General features: G+C 45.0%; 1 protein-coding gene and 1 non-coding gene across 2 annotated transcripts in view; one reads left to right on the top strand and one right to left on the bottom strand.

Moving 5' to 3' along the window:
* The first annotated feature begins 2865 nt into the window (after positions 1-2865).
* VSIG10 (V-set and immunoglobulin domain containing 10) overlaps positions 2866-20915 on the top strand; it is a 43176-nt gene continuing 25126 nt past the window's right edge. The window contains exons 1-2 of the mRNA XM_006074235.4: positions 2866-3083; positions 10957-11244. Of these exons, the coding sequence (XP_006074297.3) occupies positions 3005-3083; positions 10957-11244 (367 nt within the window). The 5' untranslated portion in view covers positions 2866-3004. The remainder of the gene's footprint in view (positions 3084-10956; positions 11245-20915) is intronic.
* On the bottom strand, positions 9056-9127 carry TRNAK-UUU. Its single transcript has one exon. It is a non-coding gene; the product is annotated as a tRNA-Lys (tRNA).

Genomic DNA, 20915 nt, shown 5'->3' with positions numbered 1-20915 from the left:
CCCCAACTCACCCCCAACATCACTGTTCTAGGTAGGGCATTTTCTACTGTCCAGAGTGGCCTGGAACACAACCAGATGTTAGGGCAGGGTGTTTCCTAACAGGTCCTCTCTCAGAGTCAGTCACAGCCTTGCTCAAACCAGAGAGAGTGGGTGTTACCTGCACCAGCTCTGTCCCAGCTCTGAGTGGTTTGGAGGCTTCCTTTGAGCATTGCTTAGGGGAATGCCCATGTCTGTTGGCCTGGTGACACCCAAAACATCCAGAGTGTAAAGAAACAATTATTGCCTGCCATTCCAGTTCTACAAGGATCAAGCCATTAGCCACTACAGTGGCCCATGACAGTGCACCCTCCAGGAAATTCAGGATGGGAAAAAAAAAGCAGGAAACGTTCTGTGCTTTGGATATACAGCCCCTTGAATAGTTAAGATGCCTATCTAGGGACTTCCCTGGTGGTCCAGTGGTTAAGAATCCGCCTTGCAATGCAGGGGATGTGGGTTCGATCCCTGATCAGGGCACTAAGATCCCACATGCTGTGAAACAACTAAGCCCTCGTGCCACAATTACTGAGCCTAGGTGCTTGAGTCCTTGTGCCACAACCAGAGGGAGAGTCTGTGTACCCCAAGGAAAGATTCCGCATGACACAACTAAGACCCAAAGCAGCCAAAAAAAATTTTTAAGATGCATATCTAGGGAAAATTTTCAAATGACCCCAAATTCTTGCATCTTTTCATACACAGAAAAACATTAAAATCGTTAATTTGATATGTCTGTTCATCATTGGCAGTAATCTTTAGAAGCTTGACTACTTGTTTTTCCCAGCAAGAAAGTTCATATATAACCTGGCTCATCCCTTACCTCTTCAAGCGGTTTCTCGGTGCTATTTGAGAGACTGTCTCTATGGTTGGATCCGCGGCTGTGCGCTTTTCTTTCAAGTCAACAAGACTCTGTATAAGCGACAAGATTGGAACTTGCTTTGGCAGGAATTGGAGTCAGACAGACACGGGTTCCAGTCCTGGCTTTACCGCCAACTGGAGCTTAACCTCCTAGCTGTACTTTCTCAGTGAAAATGGGATTGAATGATTTTTAGGTCCAAGGGTTGGAGGGAGGGACCAGTGAGATTAAGTTTGTAAAACTGCTTTAGAAAAAAGCCCCAGCTATGCAAATATGAGGTGCTATAATCACTGTTGTAAAACATTGTGTAGGAGGTTGATCCTTCTAGGAGTGGAGAACTGGGTGTAAGAGCAGTGTGTTTGATTCAGCCAATATACCAGGAGGGCATGCTCTGAGCAAGTTCCCTGTGAGGCACCAGTAGGGTCACAGAAAATTCCAGACCCTCAGCTGAAAAACTTGCCCCCTATTGATTTTATTTGTATCTTGTTAACTTCAGGTGAGGATGTGAGATGTCTGTCAGAAAAGTTTGAGGAGATGTAATATCAAAACCAATGAACTCTCATTTGTTTATTTAACAAATATACATTGGGTGGTACCTGAGGTACCAGGTGCTAGGAATACAGGACCTGTGCGTCCAGGGTAGACTTAACTTTCCATCACCAAGTAAAAGATGAAAAACAAAAGGAGGCAAGGAACGAGGAAAACTTTCAGGAGCTGGCGGAAGACATAAAATCATTGAACAAAAGAGGGAGGAAAAAAAGGGACTGTGCAACTTTATGTCTCAGTTCGTGGGCAAAACACATTTTTATTGGTTTCAAGAGGATTTCCTGATGGAAGAAGTACTTCAATAAGGGGTCTTCCGGCAACAGAATGAATGATTTTCTTAATAGCATTGTTTTCTTTTTTTTTTTCCCCAACAAAAATTTACAATGAGATGATGGGGAAATTTTCAAAGATAGAAAAGTTGAAAGAATGAAAACTCTCATATATTCACCTCCTAGTTAATTCACAGTTAATATTTCACTATGTTAGCTGCAGGTTTTTTGTTTGTTTGTTTGTTTGTTTTTTAAGAGTAAGTTTCTGTTAGGGCTGTTTCAAGGATCATCTCTTCCTCAGGATGTCATAACCGCATTTTCCCTAGGACAGAGGATGGGTTAGGGATGTGGCAGGAAGAGGGGGATTTTAGTTTGGGAATGCAGTTCTCTGGGAACCAGACTGGATGGGGGGGTGGGAGAACTAGAAAAAACAAAAAAGCTCCCCAGCACCCAGTTCCGCTGCCCTCGCGCTTACTGTGTGGTCTCTGCCGGTTAGCCGGAGGACCAGAGTCTGATGGCAGCTCTTGGCTGGAAGTTCTAAAGGATCATCTTTCTCCTGCTCCAGACCTGCCGTCCTTCTGCAAAGGGTAGAGAAAGGCAGCGATGGCGGCCCAGGAGTCCGCCCCGGGGCACAGGGAAACAACTGGGAATCCCTAGAACAGCTAAACCGAGGGGACCGTGAATTCTGCAGCTTGGCACCAGCCCCTCCGAGTCGAGACGGTCCTTCGAGTGCCGCAGCCTGGGCGCCCGGGAGGGAGCAGCCGGCGGGTCGAGTGGGGATGCCATCCTGCGGCAGCTGCAGGGCTCTGCGCCGCCCACTTTCCCCGCGACTCAGGGCCGCTGTCCCGGGCGAGTGGGCTCGGGGAGGGACCAGCCTCGGCGCTCCGCCCCCGGCCTGCCCCGACCCGACTCGGCGCGCCCGGGCGCGCGCCCTTTGCATAAAGCCCTCCTCCTCGGCCAAGGTAGAGGAAGTTGGGCTCCCGCCTGGATGGGAGGCGGGAGGGAACTCAGCTCCTGTTGTTTTCCGTCAGCGGGAGTGGGTGGCGGGCGCAGGGGGCGGGGTGCGCCCTCCCACCACGGGCTGGGCTCTCGGGAGAGACAGTGGCGCTTGGAGCCCGGCGCAGCTTCTAGCCCCTGACATCGGGCTCACCCCAAGCATCCTTCCTGGGGGCTGCGGAAAGTGGAGCTACTCTGCAGTTCCGAGGACTTGGGAGGAGTACTGGGTACCCCTGGGGAGTGCACATCCAGCCAAGCCGGAGCTTGAGTTTCCCGAAGGGCCCCTGTCCGCATCTGGGGCGAGATGGCCGCAGGCGTCCGGGCGTCCGAGTCCTGGGTTCTCGTCTGCTTCGGAGCGCTGCTGGCCCGCTGGGTCGCCGCAGGTAAGGGGAGAAGATCTGGAGGCAAAAAGTTGATGCGAGGCAACGGTGGGGAGGGGAGAGCCGGGAACCGAATTCCCTCCGACTCCCTGGATCCAGTCGTGGCCGAGGCCTCGAAGTCGCCCTGGGAGGGTCTTGACTTTCCTGCTCGCAGCTCAGCTTTTTGCAGGAAGGAATTTTACCGAGCCCTTGATAAAGGGCAAGACATCCCTACCCTCCTTAGAGTGGGCAGCAGGCGAGGCTGCAAAGGGCCTGCGGAGGTGAAAATTGGGGAAACTGAAGATGGAAACGTTGAAGAGGTGTGAAATGTTTATTTTTGTTCTGTTTTTTTAAAACGGCGTATGTAAATTCGTGGTTTGGTTTTACGTGCTGCGCTGGTTCTCAGACTCGAGGCTCCTTCAGTTTCCTCTCCTCTCCTCCCTCTGCCCAAGGTTGAACTCGCCTTGCACCTGTAACCTGTGATTTCCCTACACACTCCCGCAAGCCGACCGGTGTGACTATGGCAAAATTGTGCTTTTCTCCATTACTTAAACGAAAAAACTTTTACTTTGAAATAATTTCAAACTTATAGGAATCTTCCCCTACACTTGACATTGCCTCTTACTCTTGATATGATTGGCGAAGAGTCTTAACTTGCTCCATCTGTGATCTGCCTTGGAGCAATAAAGAACAGACGGTTGCTTACAAAAACATTTTGTTGTTGCTGTTGTCTTGTCGCTAAATCCTGTCTGACTCTTTTGTGACCCCATAGACTGTAACTTGCCATGCTCTTCTGTCCATGGGGTTTCCCAGGCAAGAATACTGGAATGGGTTGCCATTTCCTTCTCCAGGGGATCTCCCTGACCCAGGGATCAAACCCATGCCTGCTGAATTGGCTAGCAGGTTCTTTACTACAGAGCCACCAGGGAAGCCCTTACAAAAACATACAGAATTTTTAAAAGGTTGAAAAAATATTTTTGAACTTAATTCACCAGCAAATGCATGTCTTTTGCATTCAGGGCAGTGTGACAAGCAGTGAGAGGACCTGAGGTGAGGGAAGGGAAATGGAGTTTGCCAGAATACTTACAGAGTCCTATTTTCAGGAGCCACCCAGTCCAGTGTGGTCTGCTGATCTCTTGTAGGTACCTAGAGGAATTGCCCGCTGTGAGCTTCCCAGCAGCAAGTGCCAAAAGTTCCTAATTGTGAGGTTCTCACAAGTTTTTATTTTGCTTTCTTTTTAGCAATTATTTAAAAACAATAAAATTCCTCATAAGCTAGATTTCTAGTTTAGGTGGGAAAATCTGAGGATCTTGCCACTCAGGGCCTGCTTTCCCAAGTGGAACTGAGTTGTGGTCACCCGTTTTCATCTAGGATAGGTGACTTCAAATTTGTTCCCCGCTCCTGGCTGTAGTATTAATACTAATGCTTCCCCCTGGCCCACTGAAGTCATAGACATGACTGGGCTGGCACCTCCAGGCATATGGAGGGGTGGTCACTGTGCTTTGGGGAGGAGAAGTGGATATACCGTCTCCAGTCGGCTGACCCTCGAAGTTAAAGGTGATTGTGTATTCCCTACTTCCCAGCTGTCTGCAGTGTTTACTGTACTGTGAATATCAGGGGCCTGGGGACCTTTCAACCCAGAACCCTGGGTGGAAATCATCATTGTGGAATGCACTGGCTGTAGCTCTCCACAGGAGGATGTTTCCTCCATGGCCATGCCCAGTTATTTTGACGCCCAGGTCAAGTTCACCTTTGTGTACAGTGCCAGAGGGCTTTCCTTGCTTGATGTATTTTTGTTCTTGGTTTTTCAAGCTGGGAGTTGTTTTGGGGGAGAAAACCATCTTTCTCCTGTCACTTAACTCCAGACAGTGTTCAAGGCCCCGCTGTCACCTCAGGTTGTAAACCTGGGGTCATTCTTGAGAAAAGAATAGGGGGAAAAAAATAACTGTTCGATATAGTTCCAACTCTGTAAATGTTAATATGATGGCAGCTTTGGAAAAGGGTTGTTGATATTGTTTCTTCCTCTGGTCCATATTCTTCTTTTTTTAATTGGATATAACTGTTAGTTTCTACAGTACAACACTGTGAATCAGCTATATATATATACATATATCCCTTCCTCTTGAGCCTCCCTACCACCCCTACCATCCCACCCCTCCAGTCCATATTCTGAATTTAAGGTTGGGGGACTTTCAGGGGCCCTCTGGACACCTTATGGACCACTTCTAGTAACATAGAATGTCTCACTCTTCTGGTTGGGAGACCGAGTAAATTCCTGTGACCTGGCGCATCAAAGACCTGAATGACAGTCCCAGTCCTCCCAGTGGCTTTTGTGGGAGCTTAAGTAAATCACTTTGGAGAAGGCAATGGCACCCCACTTCAGTACTCTTGCCTGGAAAATCCCATGGCCAGAAGAGCCTGGTAGGCTGCAGTCCATGGGGTCGCTGAGAGTCGGACACGACTGAGCGACTTCCCTTTCACTTTTCACTTTCACGCATTGGAGAAGGAAATGGCAACCCACTCCAGTGTTCTTGCCTGGAGAATCCCAGGGACGGGGGAGCCTGGTGGGCTTCCGTCTATGGGGTTGCACAGAGTCAGACACGACTGTAGTGTCTTAGCAGTAAGTAAATCACTTAAGCTTTCTGGACTTAAGTTTTCTCAGCTATAACATGAGGTTTAGGATGATTAAGCATGGAACCAGTGCACCCTCAAGGACCACCCATTCCTTCTCCCTATCAGACATCACTAGTTGATGACTGTGTTCTTCCCTACCGAGCCCTGACTCAGTCTGTCCTGAACTCAGCCCTCAGGACTGAGGGCTCTCTAAGGTCACCTTCAGCGTCAGTGTTTAAAAAGAATGGAGTGAGGAAAGCCAGGAGAAGTGAAATGCCTTAAAATGGTGTAGTTTGTGGTTATGTCATTCTAGTCCTTAGAGGAAAAGACAGTGTTAGCTCAAGTTCCAAGACTAAAGTTTCACCGGGGCTTTTCCAAGGCTTTTTTTATTCCTTTGCCAAGGAGCCCGGGAAGGGCAGGTCTTCAGGTCTCACGAACACATTGTTGCATCTGTAATTCTGCAGTTTTTTTCTCCTCAGTGGGGATTGCCACTGACAACTTGGGTTCCCGGGCCTAACTATTTAAAAATAATTCTCACTCGTTTTTTAAAGTGATTGTTTAGACGTGTTTCTTGCTGTTTTGGAATCTCCAGCATTAGGTCACATTTTCTGCCTTCCAACAAGTGATTAGAATTTATTTATTTTTTTTCATTTTACCCTGGCTTCAGGGAATGGTGTAGCCACAATGGGAGAGTGTGGGAACATGCTGTAGCTTCAGCTGTCTTGTGATTTTTCAGAGGTAGCCCCTTCCAACCAGATAAAAGCCCAAATACAGATAACGGTTGCTCTTTGTTGTATAAAAGAGAATGAATTCCAAAGGCAGGTAACAATTTTTTTACAACAACCTAATTGAGATATAATTTACTTACATACTATATACTTTACCTTTTAACTGCACAATTTATTGGTGTTTAGTATATTCACAAGATAGTGCAACCATCACCATTAGTTCCAGAACATTTTCATCACAAAAAGATACCCTCTACTTAAGTATTAAGTCTCTCCTGGGCTTCCCTGGTGGCTTAATGGTAAAGAATCTGCCTGCCAGTGCAGGAGACACAGGTTTGACCCATGATCCGAGGAGCTCCTACATACCACGGAGCAGCTAAGCCTGTGTACCACAACTATTGAGCCTGTGCAGTAGAGCCCAGGAACCACAACTACTGAAGCTCGTGCCCCTAGAGCCCATGCTCTGCAACAAGAGAAGCCACCACAATGAGAAGATCCAGCACTGCAACTAGAGAGTAGCCTCTGCTCACCACAACTAGAGAAGGCCCAAACGCAGCAATGAAGACCCAGCCAAAAATAAATAAAAATTTTTAAAAGTCACTCCCCACTACATGCCTCTGCCCCCAGACAAGCCACTTCTCCAGCCCTAGACAACAGCTAGTCCACTTTCTATCTCCGTAGATTTACTTATTTGGACATCTCTGTAGGTTTGCCTATTTGGACATCTCATATAATTTGAATCGCAAAATATGTTGTCTTTTATGACTGCCTTCTTTCACTTAACACAGTATTTTCAAGATTCATCCATGCTATAGCTTTTGGCCTTTTTTATGGCCAAATAATATTCCCATTATATGGATATACCACATTTCATTCATTCATCAGTTGATGGGCATTCAGGCTGTTACCACCTTTTGGCTATTATGAATCATGTGAGCGTGCATGTACAAGTTTTTGTGTGGACAAGTTTTCATTTCTCTTGGTCATACACCTAGAGGTAGACTTGCCAGGGTAGAGTCATATGGTAGCTTTACCTTGCGAGGAAATATCAAACTGTTTTCCAATGTAGCAGCACCATTTAAAAATCCGCTAACAATGTATAAGGGTTCTAGTTTCTCTACATCTTTGCGACGCTTGTTATTGTCTTTCATTTTAGCCATCCTAGCAAGTGTGAAGGAGCCTGGTGGGCTGCAGTCCATGGGGTCGCTAAGCGTCAGACACGACTGAGTGACTTCACTTTCACTTTTCACTTTCAAGCATTGGAGAAGGAAATGGCAAACCACTCCAGTGTTCTTGCCTGGAGAATCCCAGGGATGGGGGAACCTGGTGGGCTGCTGTCTGTGGGGTCGCACAGAGTCGGACACTGTTGAGGTCCTTTAATGGACCGGAACATGGTGGTCTGGAGTGGAGGATAAGAAAGTAAAGGAGAGAAAGAGGCTGATATTCCTTGGTTTACAGAGAAAGCCAATAAAGCCCCTTCCACGGGGCTTGCTCTGTTCACAGAGGCCTCAGGCGCCCTCTCGATGGGGTGAAGGCGCAGAGCACCTTCTCGAGAGGGTCTTAGAAGCCTGGGCAGGAAAGTGAACTCAGAGGGCCTCTGCGTGCCAAAGAAATAGCCTGAGAGAGAGAGAGAGAAAGAAAGAGAAAGAAAGACATGGGGACCAGAGCTCTGATGGAGCAAAGGTGTTTTATTCAACATTGTGTAGGTATTTATACTGTCTTACAAGATAGCTGTTTTCAGCAGAGATAAAATCAAAACTTACAAGTTATCAAGAAAACATGAGGTCATCCATATGAAAGAGAGAGTTGTAAATAACCACTTTTACCATATGGTTCATAAAAAGGAAGAGGGTACTTATCACCGTATAGAAAAACTAACGAAGGAAATGCCTGGATTCCTCAGTCCCAGGAGAGTCTTGCCTCTCCTCTTAATTCCTGAATATTCAGGAATTAATAAGGAACAGGGAATTCCTGACAGATCCAAAACAGCACACAGGAAGCCTCCTGTTAAATGCTTCCTGACAGGACATGACTGAAGTGACTTAGCAGTAGCAGCAAGTGTGAAGTGTTAGGTATCTTATTGTAGTTCTGACTTGCATTTTCCCTAGTGACTAATGTTGAGCTTTTCATGTGCTTATTGGCCTTTTATCTATCTTTTGGAGAAATGTCAATTTAAATCTTTTGTTCATTTTTACATTGTCTTCTTATTGTTGAGTTTTGAGAGTTTTCGTATATATATATTCCACATACAAATCTCTTCTCAAATGTGATTTGCAAATATTTTCTCTCAGCTTGTGGGTCTTCTTTTCACTTTATTTTTTTGTATCCAAAATGTGTTTATTGGGATGGTTTCCCATTCATCTTGTTTCAGGGTGCTTTTTTAAAAATATTTATTTGTTTGTTTATTGGCTGTGCTGGTGTGGGCTTTCTCTGGTTGCAGTGCACAGGCTTCTTATTGTAGTGTCTTCTCTTGTTGTGAAGCACGGGCTCTCGGGTGCCCGCAGGCTTAACCCAAAGTCACAAAGATACATTCTTTTGTTTTTTTTTCTAAGTAATTTATAGTTTTCTAAGTATTTTATAAACCATATAGATCTATGGTCTATTTTGAGTTCCTTTTTTTTTTTTAACCTCTCTGCCTGGCTTGCAGAATCTTAGTTCCCCAACCAGGGATTGAACCCAGGCCACAGCAGTAAAAGTGCTATGTCCTAACCACTGGACTGCCAGGGAACGCCTGATCTTGAGTTAATTTTTATATGTGATGTGAGGTAAGGGGTCCATCTTCATTCTTCTGTGTGTGGACAGCCAATTGTCCCAATACCGCTGTTGAGGGCAGTTTATTTTGTAATGAAATACCATCTTTAACCAAACCCCAGAATATTCACATACTTTGAAAACTTCCAGTGTGGTGGAAAAAGCACTGAATGGAGCAAGAAATCTAGACTCTGGTCGCACACTGCTACCTTCTCATTGTAGGACTTCAGGCCAGCCCACTTCCCTTCTTTGCATCACAGCTTTCTCATCTGTTGAATGTGACGGCATGAGTAAGACTGGTTCTGCCCGTCATTCCTGCGCCTGTGACCTCTTTGTATATGGGTGCTGATTGTGGAGGGGGCTGAAATATTAGGACATTTCTCAGCAAAATGGGCTGCATTCGCTTCTTGTTACCTGGTGGCAGTCTTAATGCCAAATGAGTTGCCTGAGCATTTGTCAGTCTTGAACGCACATCAGGGGCACCTGGAGGGCTTGTGAAAATGCAGAGTGCTACCTCCCACCCCACCCCTGGGTTCTGATTTAGATGTTCTGGGTGGGACCTGATAATCTGAATTTCTGACAGTGCTGCTGCTGATATGCACTTTTCATTCTGCCTGGGAACACCAGCTTCATCTCTACCTAGCTAGTTCTTTCCTGACCATCAGATCTCAGTGTGGCTTCCTAGAGGAAGCCTTCCCTGTCACAAACCACAGCTAGACTTAAGAGCCCCTTCTCCAAGCTCCTATCATGCTATTTATCACACTGCATCCTAATTGCCAGTTTATTGTCTTTTTTTTTTTTTTTTTTTTTGCCATGCTGCATGGCATATGGAATCCTAGTTACCTGACCAGGGATCGAACCCATTCCCCTGCAGTGGAAGTGTGGAGTTTTAACCGCTGGACTGCCAGGGGAGTCCCTATTGCCTGTTTTCTCCTCTAGACTGTGAGATCCTGCAGGTTTCTATTTTGCCTGTCATTGGCTCCCCAGTGCCTAGCTCAGAGCATGCCCCAAAGTCCCCACTCTGAGCCCATTCCTGCATGGAGCTGCTGAGTGGTGTTGCATTGTACCTGAGATGGAGAAAGACAGAGAGCAGCAGCAAAGAGGAAACAAAGCCAGAGCCCTCTTCTTCCACCATTCTGGATTTCTAGGCAAGTAAAGCCACTCGGGTTCTGTATCAGTTATTTATTGCCACAATAATCTGTGTAACAAAGCATCACAGAATGGCAATGAGTGCTTATTTCTGAAGGGCCTGGGAGTATTGGACAGTTGGCCCTGCTGTTCTTGCCTGGGCTCACTCATGTGTCTGGGCATCAGGTGAGTGGCCATAGCTGAGAGGATTGAGGCAGCTGGAGTCCACACCATGTATTTTTCACCCTCCCCTGCTACCTAGCCCAGGCACATCCTTCTCAAGGTGGTAGCAGAAGGTGAGAGTGAGCAAGCCCAATCACACCAGTGCTTTTTAAGCCTCTGCTTGCAACACATTTGTTAACACCCCAATGATCAGAGTAAGTCACATGGTGCTACCAGAGTCAAGAGTGGGAGGGCACTATGGAGTGACATTGTGAAGGGCATAGACAGTGGAGGAGGGGCTTATTAGGACTGTTTGCAGTTGTGATCCACCACAAGTTCATTACTGTCAATTACCGGCCAATAATCCCAACAGGGTGGGGCTCGGTGTATTATTGCATCTCAAACATACATGCCTGTTTTGTTTTGTTTTTAAATCTTAATGCAGGGAAATGGCAAGAAAAGGAGATTATCTAGGATCAAGAAAGATAGTAACAGCCTGACCTTTCCTTGCACAGGATTGGAGGCTGTCATCATTGGAGAAATTCACGAGAACATCACCCTGCACTGTGGCAACATCTCGGGACAGAGGGGCCTCGTGACCTGGTGCCGCAATGACTCGGAGTCAGTCTTCCTCTTGTCCTCCAATTCCAGCCTCCCACCAGCCCAGTCACGCTTCTCTCTGGTGAATGCCAGCTCCCTGCACATCGAGGCGCTGAACCTGCAGGATGAGGGGAACTACACCTGCTCTGAGATCCTGAACAAGACCGAGACCCGGAGGTTCCAAGTGTGGCTGCAGGTGGCCAGTAAGTGGTGGGTGGGGATTGCAACTAGTGGGGAGGTGCTCAGAGCCTTGGACCTGAGGAGGCCTTTGGAGTCAGTAGCCTGGGTTTCATTCTGGGCACTCCCACGTGCAAGCTCTCACATCTGTCATTTCCTCATCTGTATAATGGGGATAATAGGAATTCTTGCCTCATAGAATTGCTGGGAGGAGTAAATACCAGTATATCTACATATATACTCCAATACTTTGGCCACCTGATGCGAAGAACTGACTCATTTGAAAAGACCCTGATGCTGGAAGGAGGGAGGAGAAGGGGACGACAGAGGATGAGATGGTTGGATGGCATCACTGACACAATGGACATGAGTTTGAGTAAACTCCGGGAGTTGGTGATGGACCGGGAGGCCTGGCGTGCGGAAGTCCACAGGGTCGCAAAGAGTCAGTCACGACTGAGCCACTGAACTGAACTGAATTGATATCTATGTAAATTGCTCCTGGCATATTATTTATTAATAGTTAGCTATTACTTTTAGCTTATTAATATCATCCTTGCTATTAATCCCACTTTATTATGCAACAAAGTCAAAGTATAACATAAGCAAGTCAGACTGCCTGAGTTCCAACCCTAAGGATAGGTCATCTTGAGTAAGTAACTTAATATCTCTGAGGTTCAGTTTTCCTCATTTGTTAACTGGGGACAATGCATCGCATGCCTTACCAGATATGTGCTCTTATGCTCTAGTGCTGAATACAGGGCTTAGTATGAACTACTATTGCTACTGTCTTTCCTAAATCAGTCTATCATGTCTGTCAATATACATGCATGTATTTAGACCAATAGTTGGCAAATTATAACCTGTGGGCCATTTTTAGACTGTTGTATATTTTTGTATGACCTGCAAGCAGCAAATATTTTTTTACATTTTTAATGGTTGAAAAAATCAAAAGAAGAATGATACTTGTGACATGTGAAAATTATATGAAATTCAACTTTCGGTTCAAATAAGGTCTTATTTGAACATAGCAATGCTTATCCAGTCACATATTATCTCTGATTGTCTTTAGTGCTATAATCTCAGAGCTGAGTGACTGTGAAACTGATCGTATGTCCCACAGAACCTAAAATATTTACTCTCTGGCCCCTACAGAAAAGTTCGTTGATCACTGTCTTAGAGGGATATCCACATTCTGGTTGAGTGGAAATACTCATGTGATCATTTTATTGCTCCCTGATTTTCTCATCTGTAAATTAAAGAATTTACTCATTCCTTTAATCAATATATATTTATTGAGAGCCTGATGCCAGACACTGTTCTAGGCACTGGGCCACAGGAATGGATCGGACAGAGACTGTCCCTACCGACACGGAACTGACATCCTAATGGGGGAAGACAGGCAGTCAGCAGATAAAAAAATGCATCAGGCAGTATAAGAGTGACAGGTGTTGTGCAGAGAACTGAGGTGGCGTGATGTGATTCTCTGAAACATTTTACATGGGTGGGTCAGAGAGGAGCTTTTGGAAGGAGTGACATTGACAGTGAATGATGTGTTGGAGCCAGTCACGCAAAAGAGAGAGGTGGGGATCCAGGCAGAAATTGAACTGGTGCAAGGCGAGTTGAACATGGTGCATGTGTAGGTGAGAAGGCAGCTGGTGTGGTGGGAACCCAGGGTGTGAGAAGGCAGGACGTGTGAGATATGAGAGGCAGGGCCAGACCACGTGGGGCTGGGTAGGACTGCTGTTGTGGGTTGAATTGTATCCTCCAGAGAGATATGTTGATTTCCTAATCTCAGTACTTGTGAATATGACTTCATTTGGAAATAGGCTCTTTGCAATTACAGTCAACCTAAGATGAGGTCATTGTGTGCTCAGTCACTTAGTGGTGTCCAACTCTTTTGTGACCCCGTGGACTATAGTTCGCCAAGCTCCTCTGTCCATGGGATTTTCCAGGCAAGAATACTAGAGTGGGTTGCCATGCCCTCCTCCAGGGGATCTTCCCAACTCAGGGATTACACCTGCATCTCTTGCATTGGCAGGCAGATTCTTTACCACTGTGCCACCTTAGAAGCCCAGAAGATAAGGTCATTAGAGTGGGCCCTAATTAAAATTGACTGTTATCCTTATAGGAGGAAAATGCATGCAAAGACAGAGACACAGGGAGAACTCACACAGCGGCAGGCAGAGACTGGAGTAGTGCAGCTGCAAGCAAAGGAACGCCAAAGACAGATGGCCACAAGCAGCAGCCACGAGGAAAGAGGCAAGGAAGGGTTCTCTCCTAGAGCCTTGAGAGGAATATGGCCCTCCTGACATCTGATTTCATACTTCAGAATGGTGGGAGAGTCAATTCTATTCTTTTTTAAAAAAAATGTTTATTTATGTATTCGGCTGCACTGAGTCTTAGTTGCAGCATACAAACTCTTTGGTTGTGGTATGTGGGGTCTAGTTCCCTAACAAGGGGTCAAACCCAGTGCCCTGCGTAGGGAGCATGGAGAATAGCCACTGGACCACCAATGAAGTCCCAATTTCTGTTCCTTTAATCTGTCTAGTTTGAGATACTTTGTTAAGGCAGCCCAAGGATACTAACACAACTGGTAAAGATAACTGGGACTCTTATTCTAGGTGTAGGAGGCACCCCTGTGACTGTAAGCTAGTAATGTCTTGTATCATTTAAATTACACATAGAGAATGGATGTGTCTCCTCACAAAGAAAACTGGTAACATGAAAAACAAGGAAGCCAGTCAGAGGTACAAGATGTTAGTGGTCAGAGTCAGGATGAAAATGTACAGTTCAGAGAATATTTTGGAGGGAGACTGCCAAGATTTGCTGCTGGGTTAAAAATGGAGGATGAAGGAAAGAGAGGCTTCAAGGACATGTCTAGATTTTTGGATGGTTTCTAAGGTTCCCACCAACTCTCAAGGCTTATGGAATTTGCAAGCACAATGTTTTTGGTCTGGATAAATTGTTGAATGACCCAGAATGAATGTGGGTGTATCAGAAAATGTCACCCAATTTGGCCCAGTTCTTATTGGTTCCTGGTGGATGCCAACAGACCTCCCTCACTCCAGCTGCCAAACAGTAATAATTCCTTTGGGACTACCCTGGCGGTCCAGTGGTTAATACTATGCTCCCACTGCACAGGGCACAAGTTCAATCCCTGGTTGGGGAACTAAGATCCTGCATGCTGCAGGATCTAAAAATAATAATTCCTTCATATCGGTCTGTCAATAAATGTCTTTTTTTTTTTTTTAAATTTTTGGCTGCACCGTGGCACCCCACTCCAGTACTCTTGCCTGGAAACTCCCATGGACGGAGGAGCCTGGTGGGCTGCAGTCCATGGGGTCGCTAGGAGTCGGACACGACTGAGCGACTTTACTTTCACTTTTCACTTTCATGCATTGGAGAAGGAAATGGCAACTCCAGTGTTCTTGCCTGGAGAATCCCAGGGATGGGGGAGCCTGGTGGGCTTCCGTCTATGGGGTCGCACAGAGTTGGACACAACTGAAGCAACTTAGCAGCAGCAGCAGCAGCACCATGAGGCATGCAAGGTCTTATTAGTTCCTTGACCAGGGCTTAAACACACACCCCCTGCAGTGTAAGTGTGGCGTCTAAACCACTGGACCACCAAAGAAGTCCCTAAATGTCTTTGCTTTTGACCTCAGAGGAGTAAGGTGGCATTACAACTTTGGGTTTTTATTTTATCATCACTCTATCTGGTTTATGATGATTTTATCTGACACTAACTTATTAATCATTGGCTAAGTTTATTGGAGGATGGATTAGTTTCATTATTGCCCTGAGGGAGATAAATACAAGGTCTTCTTGTGATGAAAGTGAACTTATATTTTTTTAAAAAGTCACTAAACTCAAATGGTGCTTTGAGCTCTCTGAGTTACTGTGGTGTGATTTGTGTTATGGAAACTTCATTTGGAAACATATGGTGTCCCTGACTGGTGTAGGGCTTGTTCATGAAAACAGGACATAGGCTATCTTGGTCAGTTTGGGCTGCTATAACAATAGCATAGACTGAGTAGTTTAAAGAATAAACGTTTCTTCCTCACAGTTCTGGAGGTTGGAAAGTCCAAGATCAAGGTGCTGGCAGATGCAGTGTCTAGTGAGGGCCTGCTCTCTGATTGGTAAATGAGTATCTTCTCTCCTTGGTAGAGAACAAAGTGGGAGGAAGCAAGCTCTGGGGGCCTCTCCTTATGAGGGCACCCATCCCCTTCATGAGAGCTCTGCTCTCAGGACCTAACCCCCTCCCAAAGGCCCTACCTCCAAATGCCATCACACTGGACACAGGCTTCAGCATATGAATTTGGGGAGAAACAAGTGTTCAGTCCACAGCACAGATATCCTCTGGTTTCACATACACCAAAAGGAACCCTCTGGAACGTCAGGCTGTGTTCCCATTTTGGAGAGACCGCAAGCTACACCATACCCCTCCAGGCACCAGGGAGCCCCTTCCTGCTCCTCAGACAGTGGCTGAAGGTGAGCCCTTGGCATCTCAGATTGGAACTCAGCCCTCATTTCTGCATGGGAGTTTCAGAAAATGGACTGGGCTTGACCCCACCATTACCTCTGTGGTGGTGTTGCTGACTGGCTGAGAGCATACTCTCTGAAGCCTAGTTGCCCAGGTTCAAATGCAGGCCCTGCTGGCTGTTGTCTTTGTGACCTTGGGGACGTCACTTGAACTCCTCCACCCTTAGTTATCATTTGTGAATTCAGGAGTAATAGTACAAGCTAGGCAGAGAGTCCCTGCACACATTCATGAGATAAACATGTGCAGCCTTCAGTACAGAGCTGGCACACAGTGTATATGCACTTGGTTCGTGTTCTCTCTCTCAGCTGGTTAAGCAGGTGACAGGATTCCTGTGGGGAAAAAATGCATCTTAAATTCCCAACAATCAGTACACCTGAGCTTTTCCAACAAGATTTGCTGTGTGTGAGGGACTCTGTGGGCCCGAATTTTGCTTTTCCCATCTTACTATTCATGTGGTTGATAACTTAGTCTCTTAAGGAGAAGAGTTTGGAAACATTCTAAGATGGCCTTGGAAACTACAGGGAGAATTCTGAGATGTGACAAATTGTTATCTGTAAGTGACTTTGGTTTTGTTTTGTTATTAAAAAAATTTTTTTTCCTCCAGCTTTATTGAGGTATAATTGACATTGTGCTTTACAGCACAATGATTTTACTTATACACATCATGGACATATGTGTATGTGTACACATGTAGGTACATACATACACATATACACATACGTATACACATTTACATATACACATTGAAATGATGAGCACAATAAGTGTAGTCAACATCTGTCATCTCATATAGATACAAAATTAAATAGAAAAAAAATCTTCCCTATGATGAGAACTCTTAAGATTTACTCTCTTACCTTTCATATATAACACACAGCAGTGTTAATTATATTTATCGTCTTGCACATTGCAGCCTTAATACTAATTTATCTTATAACTGGAAGTTTGTACCTTCGTCCAGTTTCCCTTCTTCCCATCAGCCTACCTGTGGCAACCAGAGATCTGATCTCTTTTTCTATGAGTTTGTTTGTTTTTGAACTATTGGGTTGGCCAAACTTACAAATAAATCCGAACAGACTTTTTGGCCAACCCAATATAATTGCCCTACAACACTATGTTAGTTCTTGTTACACAACACAGTAGTTTGATATTTCCGTACTTTTCAAAATGATTACTGCAACAACTCGAGTTATGATCTGGCACCAGACAGATCAGATCAGATCAGATCAGTCGCTCAGTCGTGTCCGACTCTTTGCGACCCCATGAATCTCAGCACGCCAGGCTTCCCTGTCCATCACCAGCTCCCAGAGTTCACTCAGACTCACGTCCATCGAGTCAGTGATGCCATCCAGCCATCTCATCCTCTGTCGTCCCCTTCTCCTCCTGCCCCCAATCCCTCCCAGCATCAGAGTCTTTTCCAATGAGTCAACTCTTCGCATGAGGTGGCCAAAGTATTGGAGTTTCAGCTTTAGCATCATTCCTTCCAAAGAAATCCCAGGGCTGATCTCCTTCAGAATGGACTGGTTGGATCTCCTTGCAGTCCAAGGGACTCTCAAGAGTCTTCTCCAACACCACAGTTCAAAAGCATCAATTCCTCGGCGCTCAGCCTTCTTCACAGTCCAACTCTCACATCCATACATGACCACAGGAAAAACCATAGCCTTGACTAGACGAACCTTTGTTGGCACAGTAATGTCTCTGCTTTTGAATATGCTATCTAGGTTGGTCATAACTTTCCTTCTAAGGAGTAAGCGTCTTTTAATTTCATGGCTGCAATCACCATCTGTACTGATTTTGGAGCCCAGAAAAATAAAGTCTGACACTGTTCCCACTGTTTCCCCATCTATTTCCCATGAAGTGGTGGGACCGGATGCCATGACCTTCGTTTTCTGAATGTTGAGCTTTAAGCCAACCTTTTCACTCTCCTCTTTCACTTTCATCAAGAGGCTTTTGAGTTCCTCTTCACTTTCTGCCATAAGGGTGGTGTCATCTGCATATCTGAGGTGATTGATATTTCTCCCGGCAGTCTTGATTCTAGCTTGTGTTTCTTCCAGTCCAGCATTTCTCATGATGTACTCTGCATAGAAGTTAAATAAGCAGAGGGACAATATACAGCCTTGATGAACTCCTTTTCCTATTTGGAACCAGTCTGTTGTTCTGTGTCCAGTTCTAACTGTTGCTTCCTGACCTGCATACAAATTTCTCAAGAGGCAGATCAGGTGTTCTGGTATTCCCATCTCTTTCAGAATTTTCCACAGTTTATTGTGATCCACACAGTCAAAGGCTTTGGCATAGTCAATAAAGCAGAAATAGATGTTTTTCTGGAACTCTCTTGCTTTTTCCATGATCCAGCGGATGTTGGCAATTTGATCTCTGGTTCCTCTGCCTTTTCTAAAACCGGCTTGAACATCAGGAAGTTCACGGTTCACGTATTGCTGAAGCCTGGCTTGGAGAATTTTGAGGATTACTTTACTAGCGTGTGAAATGAGTGCAATTGTGCAGTAGTTTGAGCATTCTTTGGCATTGCCTTTCTTTGGGATTGGAATGAAAACTGACCTTTTCCAGTCCTGTGGCCACTGCTGAGTTTTCCAAATTTGCTGGCATATTGAGTGCAGCACTTTCACAGCATCATCTTTCAGGATTTGGAATAGCTCAACTGGAATTCCATCACCTCCACTAGCTTTGTTCGTAGTGATGCTTTCTAAGGCCCACTTGACTTCACATTCCAGGTTGTCTGGCTCTAGGTCAGTGATCACACCATCATGATTATCTGGGTCGTGAAGATCTTTTTTGTACAGTTCTTCTGTGTATTCTTGCCATCTCTTCTTAATATCTTCTGCTTCTGTTAGGTCCATAACATTTCTGTCCTTTATCGAGCCCATCTTTGCATGAAATGTTCCTTTAGTATCTCTGATTTTCTTGAAGAGATCCCTAGTCTTTCCCATTCTGTTGTTTTCCTCTATTTCTTTGCATTGATCACTGAAGAAGTCTTTCTTATCTCTTCTTGCTATTCTTTGGAACTCTGCATTCAGATGTTTATATCTTTCCTTTTCTCCTTTGCTTTTCACTTCTCTTCTTTTCACAGCTATTTGTAAGGTATTATATAATTATTGACTGTATTCCCCACATTGTATATTTCATATCCATGACTCATTTATTTTGTAACTGAAAGTTTGTACCTCTTAATCTCCTTCACTTATATCTTTCCTCTCCTCACCTCCCTCCCCTCTGACAACCACCTATTTGTTCTCTGTATCTGTGGCTCTGTTTCTGATTTTTATATTTGTTCATTTGTTTTATTTTTTAGATTCCACATATCTAAATCATACAGTATTTGTCTTTCTCAATCTGACTTATTTCACTTGATATAGTACTCTCTAGTTTTATAGTGTCACAAATGCAAGATTTCATTCTTTTTTATGGCTGGATAGTATTTCATTGTATTATGTGTATATATATGTACATACATGGTATGTACATGGTATATATACCATTTTTCTACTGCAAAATTAGTTGTACATTTTTGAGTGCTGCTCTATCACTAAAAGATTCAAGTTAGGAGACTGAAAAACAATGTTTTATATCTGTGTATTTTAAAAAGAATCTGATGATGGACAAGGAGGCAGGCATCAGTTTCTTATGGGAGGGATACTATCATGGAGGTACTGTAAGGCCATGTCGGTCCACTTCATTTCTTGTTATTTAACAGATTCTGTGGTGCTGCTCTTGTCCTGTTCAGGTTCAGGAAGCTCATTCAGTGGCCTTGCAACATCATCAATCAAATCCAAGATCCTTCTATCACTCTTCTATCACTGTTCTATCACTGTCCATTCTGTTACAACTCTGGTCTTGTCAGACACACAATTGTGACTGTCCCAATGCTTGGAATGCTGTCTTCTTTTTTTTCCCCAGTAATTTTTTTTTGGATATGTCTTCTCAGGCAAGGGGAACAAAAGCAAAAATCAACAAATGAGACTACATTAGACTGAAAAGCTTTTGCACAATGAAAGAAACTATCAACAAAACAGAAAGGCCAACTACTAGATCGGAGAAGACAGTTGCAAATGATAAGGGATCCATATCCAAAACATACAAAGAACTGAAGATGACCTTGAATGTGTGAATGGACAGAAATGCTGCAGAAACACGAAGCTGGCTGTATGAGGGCTGGTAGCTTTCATCCTCCTTACCACCTGGATCTCTGTTTATCCATCAGTGGGCATTTGATGCCTCTATCTTCCAAGGAGGAAGGTTTTCTATAGGCTAGGGGTGATTCAACCTGCCTGGAATGGGTACTGTGATGTGCTTTTGTTATTTGTTTCAGGAGCAAGGGCTCTGCACTGTTCCTTATTAATTTAATGATGCGGTTGAAGAATCTAGCCATCAGGACTGGGGCTGCTGCTTCTGAGGGTACAGAAATCCCTTAGTCCAGAGCAGTTCAGGATTTCCATGGCTGTTTTTTCCATTGCCTTACCCATCCCCTTTTGCCTCCACACTGGGTGGGCATGATGTTAGAACTGCTGTGTGTTTACCTGCAGAAAGTCTGGGGGGCTGGCTATTGTTGTTCGGTCACTAAGTTGTATCCGACTCTTTGCGATCCTATGGACTGTAGCATGCCAGGCTCTTCTGTCTTCCACTATCAACCAGAGTTTGCTCAAATTCCTGTCCATCAAGTCGGTGATGCTATCAAACCATCTCATCCTCTGCCACGTTCTCCTTTTGCCTTCAATTTTTCTCAGCATCCCAGTCCTTTCCAGTGAGTCAGCTCTTCACATCAGGTGGTCGAAGTATTGGATTTTCAGCTTCAACATCAGTCCTTCCAATGAGTATTCAGGATTGATTTCCTTTAGGAATGACTGGTTTGATCTCCTTGCAGCCCAAGGGACTCTCAAAAGTTTTTTTCTCCAGCACCACAATTCAAAAGTATCAATTCTTCAGCACTCAGCCTTCTTTATGGTCCAACCCTTACATCCATACATGGCTACTGGAACAACCACAGGTTTGATTATAGGTACCTTTGTTGGCAAAATGATGTCTCTGCTTTTTAATACACTGTCTAGATTTGTCCTGGGCTTCCCAGGTGGTTTCCCAGGGGGTAAAGAGTCTACCTGCCAATGCAGGAGATGCGGGTTTGATCCCTGGGTTGGGAAGATCCCC

This window comes from Bubalus bubalis, chromosome 17 (assembly GCF_019923935.1).
Source record: "Bubalus bubalis isolate 160015118507 breed Murrah chromosome 17, NDDB_SH_1, whole genome shotgun sequence".
Lineage (NCBI taxonomy): Eukaryota > Metazoa > Chordata > Mammalia > Artiodactyla > Bovidae > Bubalus > Bubalus bubalis.
This window is presented reverse-complemented; position numbering and strand designations above follow the sequence as displayed.